At 33.1% G+C, this 21,141-nt stretch overlaps 1 protein-coding gene across 3 annotated transcripts in view; it reads right to left on the reverse strand.

Annotated features, from left to right (window-relative positions):
* The window catches only part of CEP192 (centrosomal protein 192), a 59,441-nt gene that overhangs the window by 13,103 nt on the left and 25,197 nt on the right, over positions 1–21,141 (reverse strand). For all 3 annotated transcript variants that reach the window (XM_087931036.1, XM_026699432.2, XM_087931037.1), the window contains exons 18-39: positions 20,870–21,052; positions 19,244–19,388; positions 18,674–18,833; positions 16,367–17,150; positions 15,390–15,538; positions 14,726–14,956; positions 14,286–14,411; positions 13,408–13,548; positions 12,825–12,885; positions 11,156–11,295; positions 10,981–11,073; positions 10,403–10,518; positions 10,144–10,320; positions 8,220–8,310; positions 7,417–7,581; positions 6,045–6,305; positions 5,759–5,865; positions 4,240–4,349; positions 3,106–3,247; positions 2,075–2,244; positions 1,668–1,791; positions 690–795 (exon numbers count right to left, since the gene is read on the reverse strand). In XM_087931036.1, coding sequence (XP_087787162.1) covers positions 690–795; positions 1,668–1,791; positions 2,075–2,244; positions 3,106–3,247; positions 4,240–4,349; positions 5,759–5,865; positions 6,045–6,305; positions 7,417–7,581; positions 8,220–8,310; positions 10,144–10,320; positions 10,403–10,518; positions 10,981–11,073; positions 11,156–11,295; positions 12,825–12,885; positions 13,408–13,548; positions 14,286–14,411; positions 14,726–14,956; positions 15,390–15,538; positions 16,367–17,150; positions 18,674–18,833; positions 19,244–19,388; positions 20,870–21,052 — 3,782 coding nt within the window. The remainder of the gene's footprint in view (positions 1–689; positions 796–1,667; positions 1,792–2,074; positions 2,245–3,105; positions 3,248–4,239; positions 4,350–5,758; positions 5,866–6,044; positions 6,306–7,416; positions 7,582–8,219; positions 8,311–10,143; positions 10,321–10,402; positions 10,519–10,980; positions 11,074–11,155; positions 11,296–12,824; positions 12,886–13,407; positions 13,549–14,285; positions 14,412–14,725; positions 14,957–15,389; positions 15,539–16,366; positions 17,151–18,673; positions 18,834–19,243; positions 19,389–20,869; positions 21,053–21,141) is intronic.

The following is a 21,141-nucleotide window of genomic DNA, read 5'->3' on the forward strand; positions in this document are numbered from 1 at the left end:
TAAGCAAAATAGTCACTAAGAAAGAACTACCAGTAAATGCTAAAAGTTTTATTCCAGTTTTTATTAGCTGAATTAAAATGTGAATCATGGGAAATGATATCCCATTCATGTGAAATGATGTCCTTTGTCTTATCTTATATATCATCTGGTTTTGGAGACAGTACCCTATTTCTCAGGCAATCAATTAATATTTGGAATACAAAGGGGCAATGTAGAACAAAGATCGATATGAAGAAGATATACTATGTCTTGTTGATACTGATGAAGATTTTCAATTAAATTTGCATGTTTTTTGTAACTATTTAAAATAGTCTCAATTTATTTTCAATTTGCCAAGCGTGTTCACCATTTTTCAGATTATCATTGTTCCTATAATGTTGCCATATTCACTGGAATAAAGTTCAATAAACTGATGAGATTATGGGGTTTGATAATCAGTTAAGTCTCATGTTGGAATAAATCAAAAGTGCCTGAGTACGTATGTACTTATTTTTTCCATAACAGGTACAAAGCTCTGGGCCCTTCCAAACAGAGTTCAAAGATTCATATTTGTTATTCCTTTGCAATTTTCTCTGCAGTCCCTTCCCAAATCTTTCAGAAAATATGGGTGCTTACAATAATAAAACTAGGTATGATATCATGAGTAACATTTTATTTTAGAACTTTGGCACATTTTTTGAAGCACTTACTTTTTGTCCACCATCACAATGTATGTATATAAGGCCACTCCATGGAAATATTGATTTATTATCTGCGAGTGATGGATTTGGACTCACATGAATTGAAATATTGCTCCTAGAAAATGAATTCAGTGCTTAGTTCTGAACTTAAGTGAAATGAGAAAACTTAATATAAGAAATTATAACACTTTGATTTGTATAGAAGAATCATAAACTTTCTTGGTTAAGGAGTTACAGTATAATGAAAAAGTTCATATGCTAATGAATCATTTAGCAAAACGTCCATAAAGCACTAGAACACCACAGATTAATTTTATTATATCGTATTTAAAATAGCTCAAAAATATCCTTGCAGCGTGCAGCGCATCTGAGCATGTGCATGCAATCCCCTTGCCGGATGCTGTGCGATCCCACTGCAGCGCACTGTGTGGCTGCGCATGTGTTCCCCTTGCTGGACGCTGCACGCCTGTGCCTGCACGAGTGATCCCCTTGCAGCACGCAGTGCGTCTGCGCATGCGATCACACCCCCGTGCCATCCATCTGCACATTTGTGCATGACCCCTCAGCGCACGCACTGCCCATTTCTGCACACCCCCAGCCTCCCACGTATGCACGCCAGATATCCAACAATCAGATGTCGGGCGGCAGCACCGTGTGCGCATGCAGTGGGGCTCTTCCAGGTGAGCTCTCATGTGCCAGGGAAAATGGCTCTGCGTGCCACTTCCGGCATGCGTGCCATAGGTTCACCATCATGGCCACACAGATTCAGTTTGTAACTCATCAAGAATTACAGTCAAATAACAACGTTAGGAGACACACTTATGGCCATAGAAAAACTCCTGTAACAAAATGAAATTCATTTGACTCACAGTATAATTCTATGTATATATTCTGAATTCAATGACAGTTTCAGGTAAATGAATACAGAATCAAAAGGCATTATATATCTGTTCTCATTAAATATTCAGAAACAACAGAAGTACGTACCCTGGTTCAATAGTTCCATGTTGAGGAGTTACTGTAAGACAATGAGCAGGCCACGATAGTTCAAATTTCAATGATCGGTTTGAGTTATTCGTTATTTGTGTATATTTAGTAACTGTTGCACCACCTTTTGAAATAAGAATTGCATGAATTTTCAGATATCTTCCACAAATATTTGAATTACAAACATTTTATATACTTACTGTTAACTTAAACAAACTTGTAAATTTTGACAAAAATGATATCCATTTTTTCTGAATTGGTAACTGATTATTCAAGCTGGAGAATTATCAGATTCCAAGATCCCATTATATTGTATGATTAATAATTTTCAAATATAAGACTACATCAACAGGGAAAAAGTCGTAACAATATTTTTATTATGTACTAAAACTTGCTAAGTTACTCACTTTGAAAAGGAGCTGTGAGAATCATGAATTCTGGTTGAAGAGTCCAAGTGTCATGAGAAACAAGGGTATTTTCATTTAGGCCATCATTTTTTGAAGATAGGGCACAGCCATGAGGTCCTTTTACAGGTAGTACATCCAGAGTCATAGCAGATTTCTCAGGAATACCTGGTCTTTAAATAGTTAAAAACTAATTAATCACTAATTATTAGGAGAATAAAGAGGGAAAAGTGTAATTTAAAGACAATTACCAAGTTTTATCACTGTTACAACAGATGGTGATAATGGGCAAGCTCCACTAGGGTCATAAGCCAAATATTATCTACAAAACATTTAGGGCTAAATGTAACAGAGCTCAATATCAATGAGCTTGTAACAGAGGCTAAAGGGTAAAATGCCTTGCCTTTTTTATGTGTATTTATTGTGTCTGTATTTAGATTTTTCTCTTTCTTAATATTGTGTATAGTGAGTCATACAGAGCTATTGCTTAAGATAGACAGCCACATAAATCTCAAAGAAAAGAAGACAGGTCCTCCGTTCCTTGAAACCCAGTATGCTTCCTTTCCCCCTCCCTTCAAATTTCTCAACTTCACACATTTTCCAAGGAAGAAACCAAGAAATATTGATGTTTTCCAGCTCTTAGGTAAAATTTTTCAAAACAATTCTAGACCCAAAAACTGTTCTTTCCCTGGAATTCCTCAGAAAGAAAGGGACTTTAGGACCAAATCCATGATAGGGTGTCATGTGAGAGTAATTTTACTCTTATTCTTGGGCTACATTTTCTAAATTTTATTCTAAACAAAATGAAACAAAGAGAAAAGATATCATGACCACATGAGTTAAAAATACATTTTATTCAGATATACTGTGTTAAAATTTACTGGTGCATATTAATTAACCACTAAGATCTATTTTTTTAAATTTTATCTGTAATTCCCATATTTAATAAGGAAATGTTTATTAGCAATTTAAAGATTTAAATATTATTTCATTAGCAATTTAAAGCATTCTTTTAAAAAAGTAAATGCCATTACCTCTCCAATGCCACTTGACGTACTGAAGATGGCCTAATATCAGATACGGTGCTTGCAGAATCATTAACAACAGACAGTGTAATCTTTCGCATGTTTGTCAAAAAATACTGAAGATCATTTAGCTGTTGTGGAAGGTCATATACTAGAAAATAATTAATTAGGCAAATTGAATTAATGAAAGAAAAGCTCCACCATTCCAATATTATATAATAATAACAACCAACAACAACATAGTACGAGCCTCTGGCTCAGTGGTAAGAGTGCAGTACTGCAAACCACTTCTGCAGCCAGCTGCCTACAATTTGGCAGTTCAAATCACACCAGGCTCAAAGTTGACTCAGCCTTCCATCGTTCTGACGTGGATAAAATGAGGACCCAATATGCTGACTCTATAAACCGCTTAGAGAGGGCTGTAAAGCACCATAAAGCGGTATATAAGTCTAAGTGCTATTGCTACTATAGTTATGCATCCTATTAATAATCTTTATAGTTTCACCATATGTGGAACGTGTTCTCAAATAATTTCACAGATAAAGTTAATGCTAATGAAAACAATAACAAATAAACTCTACATACAGGATTGCAGGAATCTTATTTGTTCTGGACTTTTTGGAGAGGGATTGCATCATCTGAACAAATTTTTCTTAAAATTTTGTCCAAGTAATGACAATGGAAAAATCAGCTAGTGCCATTAAATATCTGTACCAATTCCTAAAATAATTGGTTCTCTTGTACATGGTAAGTGAAGTAGACATATAGCAATGTGGTGTGATGTGTTAAAGTATTGGAGCAACCAGAAGACATAGGCTTTACTTCAGTCACAAAATCTCAATGAGTGACTATAAAAGAGTTAAGAGCTAACCTCAGAGAAGGAAGAAAAGAACTACTGAATGATTTGTAGAACAGATTACATAGTCCTAAAATGAAGCAAATATGAGAGACAAACTCAAAATAACTCAATTTTAGTACAAGATGAATCAAGAAGAAGAATCAAACTTTCAGATTCAGTTCCTTTATTGACAATAAAGCGGGAGTCCTGGTACCCCCTTCAAAGAAAGTGAGAGAGGAATGCAAAGAAAGCAATACATTTAAAGTGTATACATATAATATAAACTACATAGAATTTCAGAATACCTTCTTCCACCAGGTCTTCTCCAAGAAATTCTTCATCAAATTTAATATTTACTACTGGATTATCAGGAGTAAGTATTTTTTGCAATTTTTCAGATTTATGTTGTATTGTTCTAAGTAGAAAATTTTAACATGATTTTAAAGATACTATTAGTTTCATGAAGTAGTTGATAAAATAAAAATAGTATGTAAAAATAGTGGTTCCAGTTGTATCAGTTTAAAAGCAGCATCCAAGACTACTAACAAGCTACTACTGAGCTACTCCTTGTTATATATATAAGCAAGATATAACAATGGATCAGTGGTGGGATTCAAATTTTTTTACTACCAGTTCTGTGGACGTGGTTTGGTGGGCATGGCAGGGGAAGAATACTGTAAAATCTCCAATCAGAGGTAGTATTTGCTGGTTCTCCGAACTACTCAAAATTTCTGCTAGCGGTTCTCCAGAACTGGTCAGAACCTGCTGAATACCACCTCTGCAATGGATGAAATTTTAAATCAATGTAATTTTGATTCTATAAGGAAAGAGACACTTTCCAATACTTTAAGCATTCATGGTTAACCGAAGAATCTTACTGACAATTATTTGCTTTAAATGCCTTCCATGGAATAAAACACTCCATTTGTTCCTTTATCCATCTACAAAAAATTCTGAGCAGCAATAATTTCATCTATCCTCTGCATGATGATGGGACTCAAAAAGTAAAGATTTTAGAGACTATAATAAAACTATAGAGACTATAATAAAACGCATGAACATGGGTTTTTCTGCAACCAAAGTTAATATTCGTTTTGGTCTGTTAAAGAGATTCATAATAATAACCTGCCATTTAGAATACATTTTTTTAAAATCATGATCTGGCATGCCTCCAATATACATGAACTGTAAAAAAAATCAGAATCTTTCAGATTATTAAATACAGTTCTGAAAAATGCAGGTGGAACATAGCCAACTGGAATCACTTTAGTCTAGAGGCTTCCCACTGGAGTCATCTGAATATAAAACAGTTCCAACTAAGTTTCAAATTAAAACTTTAAACACATGGAAAAATGATGCTGTTATTCACTGTTCGACGATTTAACAATTATCAGCACTGTTCAAGACAACCTCAGAACTCTTACATTAATGAATAATTTATAAATCTATCTGATACTTGTTAAATTGCCCTTTGATGCGAATAGTACAATTGACATTGTACTATTGGCATTTGATTAGGAATGTTAGTACCATAAACAAAAAATGAAGTTAACTGAAGGGCAATACTGGAAGTCTTCTGCTGCAGTACATTTTACCAAATTACAGGTTCAATAAATTGAATTATTAAATTTCAAAAACAGACAAAAACTTTATATAATATAGATTAAAAACTGCATAAATTTCAGTATATGGAATTAATTTTCTGATATTTGAATTCATTCCCTTCCTTTGAACCAATTATCTTAGATGCTGAACAGAAGGAGTGTTAAAGGAATAGCTATGAGTTTTTAAAGTTATTTTGGCTTTCAAAGAAACAGATTTTACCTGAAACATTGTTGTCTCAAAATTTCATCACCATAAAACAAGCAAATTGTAGACAACACTGATGAACTCTTGATTTCTTCAGAGGGAATATATGTAATTGCAATTCTCTGAGAGAGACAGTTATTATTGTATTAAATTTCACATATTTCTGTAAGTGCTATAATATTTGATTAAAAATATGTATGGATACAAAACAAAATTATAATTGAATTGATATCTTAAAATGCATAAGAATTTACAAAGGTAATACGTATTTATCCAAGCAATTACATGGCTGGCTGATTACCTGCTTCAAACCTTCCTTAAGGATGAACTTTTCTGGAAGAATTCTCATTGTATTTGGATCCATGATATTTTTTTCACAAATGTTTTTAAAACACAATGCTGTTACATAGGCAGCCCGGCAGCCCGTATTTTGTACAGAGAAAGTAGTATGACTTGTTTTACCAGGTGCTAAATCAGGCAGTCCTAATATATATTTGTTAGCATGTTTTTTAACATCTTCTAGTCTCACATTGCTTATTCCTCCATAACCATACAATGGTATCTAAAAGACAAAGAGAAAAAAACACAAACAGAAACGACATTAATTGAAAGAATCCCTTCATATTGGTTTTCATTTGCTTAGTTCAAGAAAAAGGGAGATCCTAAATTATGAAAGTGCATAAAGATCTTCAGGTACACCCACTTACCAAGTCAACACTATAGCTTTAAACTACATAAAGGCACCATGTCTGAAAGACTGCCTTCTCTATGTACTCAGCTATTTGCTCCTACACACTGTATATACTTTATATTGGAGGGGTTATCAGAACATAAGAAAATTAATATTGTATGAACAAGGTCCATGCTTATGACACTGAATATAGAAAACAAACAGCACAATGGTTAATCAGCAAGCATTATTTTTAAAACCAGATTAATTAAATATGTAATACTAACTGAATAGGTTCTTTGTTATTTTTTATTTATTAAACAAACATAGCTGCCCGACTCTAGGTGATTCTAGGTGGTTTACAACATTTTAAAAAATCCATCACATTATAAAAACCCATAAAGAACTCCAGCCCATCTCCCAGGTCAGCAACAACACAATCAAATCAGCAATCTGATCTTTCTTACAAAAAAGTCATGAAATGGCATTTAAAGCTCTTTTATCTCTGAAGCCATAATATATTTTATTTTATCTGCACTTTTTTCTGCTTTACTTAAGAAAGTTTATAATTGTGCCATTCAAATAAACATAGTTTTACCACTGTGATACAAATCTTGTAATGTGAAGTAATACATATTTTAACATAGATGGGGATTATAATTTCTTGAGTTCTCATTCCCCCATATTAATCAGAACAAAAATATACACTCCCACTATGTCAGGAAACAGCAGCTACAATGTATTACAATAGTGCAACATGGTCAGAGATTTAATTCAGACAGGCTAAATAGATTATGTTAAAAATAAATTTTAAAATTTCACAAATAATAAATCTAAACTGAAAAGTACACTGAAAAGTCCAAAATGACAAGTATTATCAGAAGTTCTAATTTTTCCCAATTTAAAAGTATATATGTATTATCTAAATTTATTTCAGAAATGAAGGAAAACAATGTAGTAAAAAAACTTAAGCATCACATTATAAGTAGAGTAGACAACTTACAGTGAATTTGACTCCTAGCTGAGGTAGAACACCAAGCTGTTTCATTTCCAGCTTTGCAGACATGCAAGCTAAACGATACGGTGTAAATGTTAGACAGATATTGTAATCGTGCTTTGGGCGGATCTTGATTTCACAGTTATTGTATACATATTCTCCAATTTTCAACTACAAATGTAGAAGGAAAGAATCATACTAAGTTTACCTGAGTTAAGTTGTCAATATTTTTAGTTTGAAATAATTTGTTCTACAAATTAAGACAAAATTAAAACCAAAAAATCTCTAAAATCTTATTAGCATCAATTCAAAAAATCTTGATTGATGAAAACATTTTTCATTCACACCCAGTTCTACTTTGTAACATTTTCCATGTGCAGGCTCAATAGAGTCAAAGCAATCTACGTGCATTAACTTTCTGAAGAGAGGCTTTGTTCACAAAGCTGTAAGTTAGAAAATGACAACACTTCCCCAAAAGATAGGCTTCAGAACTGGCAATTACTATATTCAGAAACACTGGTTTACACTAACAAAATTAGCACTAAATATTTTAATGTTGGTTAACATTAAATAAAACCAACATCTTTTTCAAAAATTTAAAGTCTTGAATCATATAAGATTTTTAATTTATTCATATTTATTGACAAATTCTGCTGAATTCAATGACCATAAACCTTGGGAATTATCATCCTATACAGAAGGCTTCAGCTTGAAAAACAAAACAAAGCATTATTCTAGTGTTATTTTGTTATCACAAACAAAAATAGCCTCATTCTCAATCAGGTTTATTTACCATTTTCTTGTCTTACCTGGAAGCAATCTTGATCCTCACCCCTTATTAGCAATCTTAACTGCTGAGAAGTTGATGAAGAGTCATTTCTCAGAATTAGTTTCTGTTGCCTAAAAATTATAACATTTGATGGCAGTTTATTTATACTCGGGGAAATGCATTTTTAAAGAAAGATATTAAATCTGCCAAGAAAGAACTGTATTACTTAGAAGCCAAAGCAATCACTAATTTAACTGTTAATAAAGTGCCAGGTTGTATTTTAATATATGAAATACTAAATTACTTAACTTTTCAAAGATTGAATATTTCAAAGATAGCATCTGCAATGAGATATTGTTGGGCTTTCTAAGGTTAAGCATTTTGGATGCAATTAACAGATCACTTTGTTAAACAAGTATTTCACTATTAAGTAATTGAGTAATTTATTGATCTGCACCTGCTTGCAGACCATCTCAAGGTACAATTTAATAAAGACTCACAGTTAAAAATATGTTAAACAGGGCTGTCAAACTCCTGGGCCACGGGCCGGATGCATCATACACTGGCCATGTCCATGCCCAGTTTAGCAAAGGGGAAAATAGTCCAGATATGTCACATGATGCTGCCGTGACAACATGAGTTTGACACCCCCGTGTTAAAACATAGAGGAGAAAGTTGTACAATTACTCAAACTTTACTATTTTCTTCATTTTACTGAGCAAAACAATTTTAGTGGTATTAATATTTCCAAAGATTTTTGAACTCTTCAATTCCACAGAGTGGGTTTTTATGATATGCTTAACTAGGTCACAGATGGGGTTATAGGTAGCCCTAGTTTAGTGACCACAATTGTGACTAGCAACTTGGACATTTAGCAAAGCAGTTGCTAAATAAAACTGCAACTGTTCTTGTGTTCTCACTTCAGCTTTCCTTTGCTTTACAGACCTGCAAAGATTGTAAATGCAAGGATTGGTGATAAAGTTACTTTTTCATCACTGTTGCTGTTCATCACTGTCAGATGATTGCTAGTCAAGGCAATAGTTAAATGAGGACTATATGTACTATGTCATGAGAACAGCCAAACCTAATTAATAGTGTAATTGTGGAGCAAAACTGTTGGGTTAAAGTGTCCTCCCTGGTCAATTGGTATGTACAAAGATCAGTTCCACAAGACAAAGTGTTGAAGTTAGAAAAGACAGTATCACAATTACAGAACTAATTTGTTGTTGTTTTGTTTTCTCGTTAAAAGCTAATATGGTTCTTAATTTGCAAAGATCGTGAATATATTTTTCCCTCATGAGTGAATTTTTGGGATCCTGCCTATCAGAATGATTCAGAAGACATGAGCAGTTTTTCAATGCTCTTTCTACATTTTGCTTTCTGCTTTTTGAAGGTATTTGGAGGTATAAATTTTGCTGAACAGAGATCAACAAGACAGGTATTGTTTAAGAAGTAGGGAGAAAGGAGATTGCTAGAAGAGAGGGCAACAGCAGGCAACAAGCTAGTTTTTGTGTGAACTGTATTTTTGTGAGTGTAAATTGGAATTTTATATGCCATATTGAAATATGGCATATTTTGAGCTAGTTTGGTCAATGTACTGTTTTTCAATCAAAGCCTTGCTACATATGCAATTACAATTCAAAGACTAAACATTCGGACTACCACATTCTATGGTAGGTGGGCACTAATGAGACTTCCTTCAATATTGTCACAAATACAATAACAGCATGTAAGAATCTCCTGGTAACAGGAGTTAGTTGTATGTTTAGTAGTAACATTTTCTATGCAATGTCAAGGCATTTTCTCAGAGGAATATAGATCTTTAAACCATGAGTATGTTAGAAAAATCTTGCTTTAAGGTTTCATTTATCATCACTCAGTTAAATAAACTGCTTAAAAATGTGGCTCAAGCTTTATAAATCAATGAAGAAGCATACATTGCTTACATTGTTCTTGACACTTACACTGTTCTGCCAACCTGCACACCTCCCCATATCAAAAGCTGCTTGTTGGCAAGAATCGGAGGAACTTCTGGATTGGAGCATTTTTGTACCAGTGGTTTGTTCTCTTCCATTGACACATCACCTTTCACTGTTACTTTATATTCTGGCCCAGATGGCAAAACCATTATTTTCACAACACTATTGAAACAAAATTATTTTTAGATAGGCTAGAAAAATAGGAGTTATTTAATATCATTATTTTTAAAATATGCTATATTACCTATCTGAATTTTTACAGTTCTTTGGAGAAAATTCAATAGTTACTTCTTGTTCTTCTCCAGGTATAAGAATTAGGTCCTCAGGATTGATAGATATACAGTTATCTGGCTCAACTGTCTAGAAAAAAGCAGAGAGAATTTAGAGAGAAATATTAAAATATAATTGTACTTATAACTGCTGTGAAGAATATTGGAAGCTATTTCTTTTTATTTCTGTCTTTTTTTCTACTTTATCTTTTTTTTCTGACTGTACTTTTAGCTTTTTTTTGTATCCCCCTTTTCATTTTATCTGCTCTATGTTTTTGCATTAGTTCTTATAATTGTTGTTAAAATGTTCAATAAAAATTGAAAAAAGTGGCACAATACTATTAATATAGGTTTACAATTGTTTTAGTTTCATCAAATTAACCACAAGTTTTGATTATTGCTTTGTCATACTTTATCTTCAAAATATCATGGAACCAAATAAATTCTTATAATAAAGAGTCTATTTAATATAATAAACAATTATATTAATCTCCTTCACCACCTAGCTGATAATTTTAAGTTAGTTCCAAGGAATAAAAATTAAGAAACCTACCATGATCTTCAAATTAACTTTTATATTCCCAGCATTCTTTAATGGCAACTGCTGTTTTGTTGATGATCCTATTTTTGCACACATATATAATGTCTGGGGGGGAAAGTTTATACATTACTTTTAGAAAACAAATACAGAAATAGTTCACATTTGGTAAAATGATTTTACAGAATACCTGTAGGCCCTTAGGAGCATATATCCTAGGGGTTCCAGACCTTGCCCTCAAAGGTATACTTTTTAAAACATTACCAGGCTCTGGACAATCAATTTCCACGTCAATTCTTGCAAAGTACTCATCAGCAGCTCCCAAAGTATCTGAAACAGTTCAAGCATAAAATCTAATTTCTCATTCTAGAGTCAGCTTTGTCCTCAAATCGTTCATCATGTAATCATATATCAAAATGATACCAATTAAAATACAATTACTAAAATGACACTATTTAGAATATCATTTAGAATACCCAAAACATTTGTTTATATGGTATTGCTTTCAAAAAGGATAGCATTAAACTGACAACAAAAGACAAGGTTATGGGATAATCATTTTCTCCCTCCCCCTTAATATCTAAATGAATATGTTCTAGTGGTTCCCTTCTATGAAACCCCTTGCCTCACACATCTGGACTACCACTCTCTTCCTGGGTTTTGCAGGACTGTAAAAACCTGGCTATTCTGACAGCACTATTTTTGTATCCCCCCCCCCACCTTGCATTTAATATATCATCCTTTTTCTAATCAGCTTAGCACCAACATGGAATGGAGTGGCAAATCCCAATAATAATTAATACACTGAAACTCTGAATAAAAGTATTGGGTATGCGCATGTGCTTAGTTTCAACCATGCCTCTCTGATATATAGGTATAATAGGCCATAGAAAGAATTATGAAATCTGTGTAGTCCATTCCCACAAATTCCTGAGATACTCTCATGTATATTGTTTACAAATCCATCCAGAGATATGACCAGACTGCCACAGAGCAGATACAGTTTTTCCATGGAGTTCCCCTTTTGTGGAACTTGTTCATTAAAGAGGTATATTTGGCCATCTTTCATGTTTCATTATATTTTTATTCTTAGAGATACATTTGCTTCATTCATTTATGATTTAGGATCTTTGCTTATTACTCTTGCTTTAATTTATCACTGGCATAAGTTTTTTAAAGTTACTTTTCAGCTGTTTAGAATTATGGACTTTTTAAAAAATATATATACTATAATAGAATATACTATCATATCATTGTTTTACAGCGGGTTTTTTTATTAAGTGAATAATTGCAGTTGTTAGATTAGTAACCCGGCTATTAAATGAATCTGGCTCCCCCATTCACTTTGTTTGTAAAAGCTGATCTCATGACCCCAGGATACTGCAACCATCATAAATATGAGCCAGTTGCCTAGCAATGAATTTTGATCACATGACCATGGAGATGCTACAATGGTTGTATGTGTGAAAAATGGTGGTTAGTCACTTTTCTCAGTGCTGTGGTAACTTTGAATGGTCACTAAACAAATTGTTTTAAGTCAAGGACGACCTGTATTAGTTCCAAGTCCTTTTGTGCATAAGGACAAAGTACTTTTTCCTCTGTACAAGAACACAGGGAGCAATCAGTCTCTGCTTTCTTCTTCATAGGATTAAAATAGCATTCAAACCCCCCCCCCCAAAAGCAGTAACTATACCAGTTACATAAATGACACTCCTTCCCCATAAATGGTGCATTATATGAATGTGTTGGAATTTTCATACTAGGCTGGTCTAACATTAAAAAAAATCAGATTTATGTTAAGTTTAAACTAGCCATAGGATTTTTAGCATAATTTATTTTAGAATATAGCAAATCTGTACCTGAAGATGTGCACTTGCTTGGTGCACGAAATTGGACCCATACTACTAAAACATCAGGATCCTGGAAAGAAAGATACTGATGTAGAATTAAGCATTACATAGAAAGTACAATTTTTAAAAGTATTTGAAAAAAAGTAAGACCTCAGTGAGCTACATAAAAGCTAAGTGATGATATAAGAAATCTTTATAATCTTAAGATATATATACAGTGAGGATATAGAAAGTACAAATATTCTTTTTTTTTAATATACAACCTCTCAAAACACAACCAGGCATACTTTATTAGATATACTACTAAATCAAATTGATATCTCCAAATAGAACAATTTTGGCATGTGGTCAATGAAATAATGTTGCCAAAGTTTAACATATTTTCTCTGTAGCTAACAATTATAACAAGGGTCTTCAAACTTGGCAAGTTTAAGACGTGTGGACTTCAACTCCCAGAATTCCTGAGCTAACACAACTGGAGGAGGAATTCTGGGAGTTGAAGTCCAAAAGTATTAAAGCTGTCAAATTTGAAGACCCGAGTTATATACTTTTATATAAATGTATAACAGTATTCTAGTCTCAAGCTACTTACTTGTGTATCACAGCTTGCATTCATTACATGAGATATAACAGATGGAGCTGCTAGCTGAGAAATGTTGTAAGAGGGAACTGCACTTTGAGATGGATTTACTGGTTCCTTGGAAAATGTGAAACAGCGCCATGCTATGGCATTCTGAAATAAATATTTTTAATACACACTGTATTAAACACAAGGTTTTATTCATGCTCACTATTAACTCTTTTACAGTCCACTGTTTAAGTTTTATCAATGGAAATCTTTTTGTGATAATCTGTTACCAAATGCCTATTTTTTTATCATTGGAAATTTTAAAACCTATATTAGCCCTTTTAAAAGACGGTGAATTATGATTATTAGCACTAACTTTCTAAAAAAAAAGCTTCAGTTTAAACTATATATGTGTTTTGAAAGCCTAGATTGGAAGATGAACATGGCTTTAAAATTGGAGGAAGAAACATCAGTACTATGCAGATGATACTTGAAAATACAAATGATCTGTAAGCACTAGTAATGAAAGAAGCATAATGAAAAAAGAGGAAACTGATTAAATATAAAGATTAAATCAATGACAATACAACAACCAGTCTTAGAATTGACAGTGAAGATCATGAAATGGTTAGATAGCTTTTGTCTTTTCAGATTATTAACAGTAAAGGAATTAGCAGTCTGTACAGTGCAGACTAGCACTTGGTAGAATAACAATAAAAACTTTGGATAATCCAGTTAATACCAATTGGGCTTTGTTCATTCTGCAACAAAGTGGACATTGTTTGTAATTTCATGCATTATTTGCCACATAATTTTCTATAAAGACAACAGTGAACCTAGCCTAGCAGTCACTTAAGTTCAGAATCCCCATGAAGGGACAAACTAGTGTAGAGTGTACTTACTGCATGAATAACAAGCCTGATTGGCATTCTAGCACAAGTTTTATTAGTTAATTTCAATGGCAGTGCTTTCCAGCTGCCATATGGCAAATCATCAAAATCAAGAGAATTTGTTCTTCCTGCTTCCACCTAAAAAAAAAAAAAAGAATCGGGAGTGGGGACAGAAAAAAGACTTACCACTTTTGCAGAATGATTGTTACCACGCATCTTCATTACCAGAAATCAACCTTTCAAACTAGCAAATGGCTCAAAAAATATGATATGCTAACCTAAGCCAAAAGAGCTGTTTTTATACATCTAGTTGTACACACAAAAAAATTAACTGCTTTACTAACTTCAATCCGTAGACCAATATTAATACTGTTTTTTTATTTTTTAAGTATGCCATAAATTATTTTAAATAATACAAGCTAGATATTTAATCTCTATATCCTAATTTTTACCTCTATATCAGGATTTTCAGCAACTGCATTCACAACTACCCTAGATCCTAAAGCCTCTGCCTGAATAATGAGATCTGGATCTGCAGAAAATGGCCAAGAGGCAATATTCAGTACACACTGGAATACTCCAGCTTGACTGGGTAAAAAGAGCATTTTTAATTCTTCTGTAGCACAAGGTCCTATGACAGTTTTGCTCTTAAATAGCAGGCATCTGGGTTTCAAAGGATCCATCTATAACCAAAAAAAAGTATACAGGATGACAAACAATTTTCAATATAATTATGAGTCATATATATTATAGAGACAAAAACAGAAGCTAAAATCTCCAAGTTGTATGAGTGTGCTGATCACATTAACATCTTCTCTGCTTTTTGGCTTAAGTGTTATATTGGCCTATATTTTGAACAGGAATATAAAAGCTTCATTATAAATATCACACAGATGTTTGACAAAGAGTCATAACCAATAGTTGGGAATAGGATATGTAGACAAGACTGATATAATTTCACAATGACATGCTGAGATTTCAATTAAGAAATCTTCCTGAGGCTGCCATAGAAGCTGTAGCTCCATTTCTAACTGTATTTTTGCTCAATTCCTGAACACATTAAAATACACACCTTTTTTTAATACTATTTAAGAATATGCAAATTTTATTACATACCTTTTCACCATCAAGCATAATACTAAGGAGGCCAATACTGACTTGTAGCCACCGTTCAGATGGATTAAAAATGTTAAGGACAGCATGGGATGTCAGACCCACACAACAAGAATTAGGGAATTTTACTTCTTCTGGGACTTTAACACGTTCTAATGTAAAAAAAAATGCAATATGGCTACATGTTAAGGCATTTTACATTCGAGTAGCCTCTTAATAGTAATAAAAACAGTTAATACTTATACTTTATTAGATCCTTGTAAGTATATTTTTAAATATAAGATTAAAATAAAAGCTCATATAATTTTAAAAGCCATAGCTATGATTTGCTAATTTGATTTAAAACAGCATTTAATATCAAATATTATGATATACTCTATTTGTAAAAACAAATAAACCACAACTTCCACCAAGGTTTTCATTCTATAAAGTAATACTTAGAAATAATTTCAACAAGTTAGAAAATATGTTTACATATTACAGAACTATAAGTGATGAGAAAAGGGCTTCCTTTCTATCATTTTATGGTTACCTGTTTTAGATGATTTAACCAAATATAGAAAAATAGAAGGGCTACATTAGAATTATTTGAAAAGCTTTTAGAATCAGAATCTTTGAGTTTCACCATGTAAACTCTGTGTGAGAGAATATCTCTTACTCTGGAACCAGATCAACTGGTACAAGCAAATTTGTTACATTTTGAGAAAATTATTGCTATGGAATCATTGCAGTACAGCACATAGCACACTGCTAAAGAAAGCTAAAAGATCCATTTCATTATTTCCAGTTGACAAGATGATTCTGGTATGGGGAAGAATCTCATTATGACCTATATTCATTAAACTGTTCTTTTTCAAATTAATCAACACTATATAAGGTACAGTAATAGTAAACCAAAGGAATTAAAATATGAGTTAAGAAAAAAAAAGAAATGAAATGTAGCTAAATCCAGTTTACATGACTATGATATACTGACTTACCAAATCCAAATGGCATTGATTCTTCCCTCTGCCTGAGTCCCCCAGCATCAGGTGCTTGCCCAGTATGTAAGGTACCACTAAAGATATTTTGGTTGGATGTAAGGTTGCAATGTTGAGTTGTTCCTGTCATTCCAGACCCAATGCCTGAACCTACTGCTATACCAGGAGTTACTGAGCTTTGAATGTGACCAACAGGAATTGTAGAATAAATCAGGCCTGCTGGAACACTAAGAACTGGTGGACAGTACCGAGGCAAAACGTTTGCATGAGATGGCAAGCTTCCCAAATATTGCTGGGCAAATGGAGTTGATTTCAGAGAACATCCTGTTAATAGTGCTGGAAGTCCAGAAGACATAGATGAAAGCTTTGAAGCTGCACTCTGGGATTTGAAATGCTCGCTATTTTGATTTAATGAAATACAGTTGCCTAAATCATTGTAAGTAGACAGTTTTGGTGGAGACTGTAAGCCTGGTCCATGTATGGCACTTGTATGGTATTGCTGTACTGCAGGCATATCAACCTGGCCCAGTTCATTATTTTTTTTACAGTTCTGTGTGGGATGATCTTTGCTTGTTGTTGGAAGTTCTCCAGTTGATTTTTTCTTATCACATTGATTATTATGATCTACATTTTCATTTATAACTAGACTCTTATCTCTTGCATTTTTGTTTAATGATAGAGATTTGTTACTTTGCAAAGCAATATTTTTTCCTGTTTGAGTCTCCATTAATGAACTTGGACTATTCCAAACTATTGTGGTACTCAAATCACTGGTATGATTACTCTAAACAGAAAACATTAAAATTCTGATTAGGATTTATAGCATGCATTCTTAGATGAAATACATATTTTATTATATACAATGAAATATTTTATTGAAAACATATAAGTTCAAATCATCAATGTCTGTTTTTAAAAATAGTTAATAACAATATTTTATATAGGTAGTCCTCAACTTATAACCACAATTGGGACTGGAATCTCAGACACTGAGTGAAGCAAGATGCCCAGGTGTCCACTTCACTAATGACCACAATCCTGGTGTTTCTGGTTGCAATCATTAGGTGATCTCCTGGGTAGTTAAGCAAACAGAGCAATAGGGCAGTTAGGTAGCCCTTTGAGAGTTGAGGGCTCTGCAGAGGTGGGGAGAGATTTGAGTTCTGTGCCTGCTTAAATTTTAGCAGGTGGGGTCCAAGCATACAGAGCTTGTGGTCCTTGTCTCCCTGCTCTGTGGGAAGCTCATAGAAGTGAGAAGATTTTGAGCTCCATGCCCTCTTGGATTTTGGTTGTTGATATCTAAGGAGGCATGGAACGTGGGGAACTCTTTCGGAAAAACCCTGCAACAAAAAAGAGCCCTCTCAGCAGATGGCAACATTCCCTGTCAGCTTCCCGTCTCAGACTTTCTGGGGAAGCCAGCAGAGAAGATCACAAATTGGCATGTGATTGTGGGATGCTTTGCAATTAGTCATATGCACGAATAAGTTGCCAAGAACCCAAATCACGATCTTGTGATGTGTATATGATATTTTTTGATTTCATAAATTTCACAAATACTTTACATACTGTAAAACACCCTTCTCGAGACCAACATAACTTTAAACAGTAGTTAAGCAACTGGTCATTAACCTGCGCTAATTTTTGCTACATATTTACTGACATAAAAAATTATTTGACAAATATAACATGACCTTTTTGAACTCCAGAATGCAAATAGATCCATCTGTACTCACTAGAATCCATCTCCACTAGTCTGCTTGTGAACCACCAGAAGAAAGGCTTATTGTAAGCAAGGACCAGGACTTGTAACTTCCTGCCAGCTTCACCACTCGTTTTGGTTGTTAGAAACAAGCAGGAAGTTACAAGTCCTGGTCCTTGCTTAGATGGCAAATGGGACTGCTAGGATTGTCATTAAATAATGCAGTCATCATGAGGTTGCACTTACAACTGTATTGCTTAGCAAAGGAAGTTAGGATCCCAACTGCCATTGTTAAGCAAGGACTATTTGAAGATTTTGTGAGATAAAATGGATCTTGAATTTTAGGTGCAATATCTTTAATTGATACCAGTACTAATTTTACTACATTGTAAATTTGAGATTTGAAAACTTCTGAACTGAGGAAATCCGTTTATAGTTAAAATAGAAATAATTAACCTTCATGGCAGAAATCAGAGCTTGTGAAATGCTACATAAAACTACAGGGTTCCTTTCTAACATTATATTGCAATTCCATGAAGTGTAATCTGAAAGGTAAGTAAAACCTTAAAGTCAGTATATAAATAAACATTAGCATTTAACAAAGTACTTACTTTGTATCTTGTTGGACTCAATGGACTTTTACATGTGTTTTCAGTGGCAGAAACAAAAGTCAAATGTTCTAAGCTAAGATCAGAGTATATTGATTGTGGTAACGTATTGTCATTGCAAGTTGATTCCTTAAAGTTGGGTGATGTAGAAGGACAGACAGACCTAAGAAACAAAGCAGAGACTTTAAGAAAAATATCTACATATCTATGACTTATACAACTGCAAAATCTAATGTTAATTAAAATATCTTCAATAACTTTCTGAAAAGTTTATCTTTAAAGAAGAATTCTTAACAAAGGAAAGAAAGGTAAAAATTGGTATCCCCTAACAAACAAAAATAACCTTTTCAGATAGGTTAATGAATAAATTCAACTGAAGTACTTCCTTTGTGGAAAACCCAAGGTTAAATCATTTGTATCCCTAGGTTTGTTTGTTTTTTAAAAAAGAAGGGGACCATCTTTGCTTGAGACACCAAACTGCTGATACAGAACAGGAAAGCAGCGCTACAGGATAAAGCATCATAACAACCTGTCCCTCATACATAAGCATATCTTAGATACATAGAATGTTACCCTGTAAAGGTAGCTCCTGAAGCTTCACTTGGAGATGAATGAGTCAATGGGGAAGTTGAAGGTCTGAAGCTATACTGTTCATCTGAAATTTGTACACCAGGTGTTGACATCATAAGCTTTGGTTCAATTCTTCCAACAGCTTCACCTGAACATTAGAAAAAATAATTTGGATTCTTCTTAGTGATGTTTAAATAGTATTGCTAGTTCCCTAAATACTGTGATTTTCTTCCAGAATGTACAAACATGTCTTATGCCTTTCAGATCAGGCAAGTATTTGTACTGTACCAAACTGAGGGGGAGGGCAATTTTATAAACTACTGGTATAATTGGCTAAATTCTCATTTAAAGCTCATTCATGACTATAAGTTCATAATCTAACATACTAAGTAAAAATCAATCAATTGGCTGAACAAATGTAGTCAATTATAAGCTTGAATAAATGGGGCTGAATAAACTGAATAAATAACATAGACAGATTGCGTTCCAATATCTGTCCACCAAATAGTTATAATACAGTATTTGAAATGTAATAATAGAAATATGTAAGGTATGTGAACTTATATAAAAAGAAATTCCCAAAAGGAAATATATAACCCACTATGTATCTAATTCTAAGAGAAGCTCACATAAGATATAATATCCAGAAGAAGGCCAACTGATACAGAGATACCCCAGGTATTATTTGGTAAAACATTTACTTTTGATACATGTCTTACTGATATATAGGAGAAAACATGAACATCAATTTTTCTATTTCAGAGAAAAAGAATGTTGGTAAAGATAAACAATGAATGATATTATAAATTTTATATGTCTTATAGATTACAATATAACTGTCCATTATAAAGTATAGCCATTTGTTCATGAAATGTAGCATTTATCTTTAAAACCCTCCAGTGCATAAACACCAGTGTAACACTTCCCCATGAAAGGTTGCATTCTTCAACTAAAATTTATTCTTATTCCTAATAGCATTATACAAATATAAACAGAACATCAGAAGATGGCAGGTGGATTAGTGAATCTTCCGCAGAACTCATAATATTAATGATCTAGTAATTACCTTAAAATAGTTATTGCTTATTGCTAGGAAAACTCCTAACTGGTTCTACTTGGAAACCCCATATGGGATAATAAAAAATGTAGACTATTGTTAATTTTAAGTAAGAATTGGATGGTGTTTTTTTATCCATATCTGTACCAAAGAAAATCAGAAGCCATTCTTTTTCTTTTTTATTTCTTTGTATGTTTATCATGCTTTTTAACTAATGCTTTTTCTTTCTTTCTTTGGTTATTTACTTTTTATTTATGTTTAAATTTAATAAAATAGTATGGCTTTCTCACTGTTATTTTTGTTTTTTAATTAGGGTCTTTCTAACAAGTAACAAATTAAGGAACAACAAAAGCAAATAATCTATGTACAGCTAATGATATACATAACGTTAAACTACAAACACAGAATAAGAGAGAAGACTCTGAAAAACAGTAGTAAAAATTCAATAAAGATTAATAAAACTCCCCCAGAAATGAAGTGGAGGAATCACACATCACTATCATAGCAGGTCATTGTCCTCTTAAAACTGTTCTCAGACCTACATAAATTCATGTACAAGATTTTTAACTTACCCACAATAGTCTGATTATCAACATGTATGTTTTCAAAAGTCACATGTTTTTCATTATAGCATGTACTATTCTCTTTATTTGTAGCTTTTTCATTGTTAGAAATAGGAGGAACCAATATTGGAATAACCTTTAAATCGAAGGGAAGGGTGCTCATGTTAGCTCTTTCTTCTGATTTAGAATTGGCTGGATAAAACAGAAAAAAAGGTTAACAACTTGATCAATTATTTGTGGTTGATTTTTTTCATGTACAAATGCACCATCTCATAAAAATA

This window comes from Pseudonaja textilis, chromosome 3 (assembly GCF_049901715.1).
Source record: "Pseudonaja textilis isolate UNSWEBS1 chromosome 3, rPseTex1.2, whole genome shotgun sequence".
Taxonomy (NCBI): Eukaryota; Metazoa; Chordata; class Lepidosauria; order Squamata; family Elapidae; genus Pseudonaja; species Pseudonaja textilis.